Source organism: Plectropomus leopardus, unplaced genomic scaffold, assembly GCF_008729295.1.
Source record: "Plectropomus leopardus isolate mb unplaced genomic scaffold, YSFRI_Pleo_2.0 unplaced_scaffold18039, whole genome shotgun sequence".
NCBI classification, from domain to species: domain Eukaryota; kingdom Metazoa; phylum Chordata; class Actinopteri; order Perciformes; family Serranidae; genus Plectropomus; species Plectropomus leopardus.
Window position 1 is genome coordinate 1 of NW_024619430.1, and position 1,650 is coordinate 1,650.

The following is a 1,650-nucleotide window of genomic DNA, read 5'->3' on the forward strand; positions in this document are numbered from 1 at the left end:
ACTTTATAATTTTTCTAAATATATTTTCTGGTTTAAAAAGGAGACAATAACAAAAAGAGGAGTTTTGATGTGCTGTTGGTTCAAAACAGTTTCAATTGTATCAAGAGTGTATTACTATAACTTTTTGTAATCAGTGGCAAAAACTGACTGATGTTTTGTTGGTTTGCAATACTCTGGAAAAAAAAGGAGGAGCTTATGGATTCATAAAATACAGTAGGTAGACTTTTAAAGATGAAAGATGATCTGTGTCAAGTCAAAAATAATAATTTCAACCTACTGCTAACAGTGCAACTACCTTTGTCAATTTTTGTTAACGTGACTGTTATTAAGATGAAGGCTGTCACTGGGTGATGTCCCTATTCTCACTGTTTATGTAAAAACAATGCTGTCGTCACTACACAGGTTATGTAATAATAGTTATGTATGACAAGATATAATGACAATAAAAGTATTAAAAAGAAATGTATGTCCCTGTAGATGCTGCTGAGTCGGAGGCAGGAGTTGTGTGACAGTCTGAAGCTGCCTATGGAGGAGGTGGAACTCAGCATGGGCATGTCTACAGACTTTGAACACGCGGTGAGTATCAGTCTTCAGCAGAATTTATCAACTCTTTCTAAGTACAAATATGGAAGCAAAAAATAGCTGAAATGAATTCCCAGTTTGAATTCTTTGTTGGGTAATATTTTGTATTAGTTGAGTGTCCAGTATTTTAAAACATATTCAGTTAGTTTAAATTCAGTTCAAGTCAGAAAACTGTAAAAAAGAAAGTTTGCTCGGGCCAGTGGGTGGATTTAGCCAGTGGGTCATGAACTTTCTCATTTTCTAACCCAGCTAACAGTACACTAAAATACATTTCTAAAAGCATTTAAGGCAGTCTAGATTTATATTTGATCAGTGCTGCCTAGTTTGACATGAGCAGTGTGACATGATTGCTCAGCTTTGATGGTGATTTTTGTTTAGCCATGTTGGACTGTTGCAAATGCCGTTAGAAGCACTACAAGGAGATGGACGTGGATTTTCCATGTACTACTTTAAGGACATCGTGATAGTTTCAGCAAATATGACAAAAAAACAATTGTATAGAAGTTACCAACGACAGCTTTAAGACTCTTGCTGTCGAATGTGTTCACTGAAGTTTTTTCTTGCGTTTATATGTGTGTGCTCCAATGTACTGAAGATCGAGGTGGGCGCCACAAATGTGCGAGTGGGCAGCATCATATTCGGCAACAGGGAGTACCCCAACAGTGCAGCAAACACTCCAAACCCCAGCCCAGCTCCCAGCCCGGAGAAAACAGCCAAGACGGTGTCAGAGGAGGCTGCCAAGAAGATGCAGCACCTCACTGTGTCTGAACACTAAGATGAGCGTCTCCTCCTCTTAAATACCTTTAAGAAAAAAAAAAAAGAAAAACTGTCTCCACATGCAAACTGAGTAGAGCAGTGAGGCAGATCGTTTCCACAGAGCCATGTGGAGCTAGGATTGCAAAGTCCTTGCCTAATTTTAAAGTGTAATTGCCTAATCCTTACTTTTTTGTGTGCCCTTCTTGCTCTTTTAAGCATTAAAAAGTGGCATTCGGTACAGAACTAGTTCAACCTTTTTTAAAAGTAGTGTGTTACTAACCTATAGTGCTCTGACTTCCTTTCCACAGAACT

General features: G+C 38.4%; 1 protein-coding gene across 1 annotated transcript; it reads left to right on the plus strand.

Moving 5' to 3' along the window:
* The first annotated feature begins 470 nt into the window (after window positions 1-470).
* On the plus strand, window positions 471-1,641 carry LOC121964976 (pyridoxal phosphate homeostasis protein-like). Its single transcript, XM_042515147.1, has 2 exons — window positions 471-576; window positions 1,178-1,641. Exons 1-2 carry the CDS (start codon window positions 478-480, stop codon window positions 1,355-1,357), a joined length of 279 nt encoding a protein of 92 aa, XP_042371081.1. The 5' UTR covers window positions 471-477; the 3' UTR covers window positions 1,358-1,641.
* Window positions 1,642-1,650: the final 9 nt, after the last annotated feature.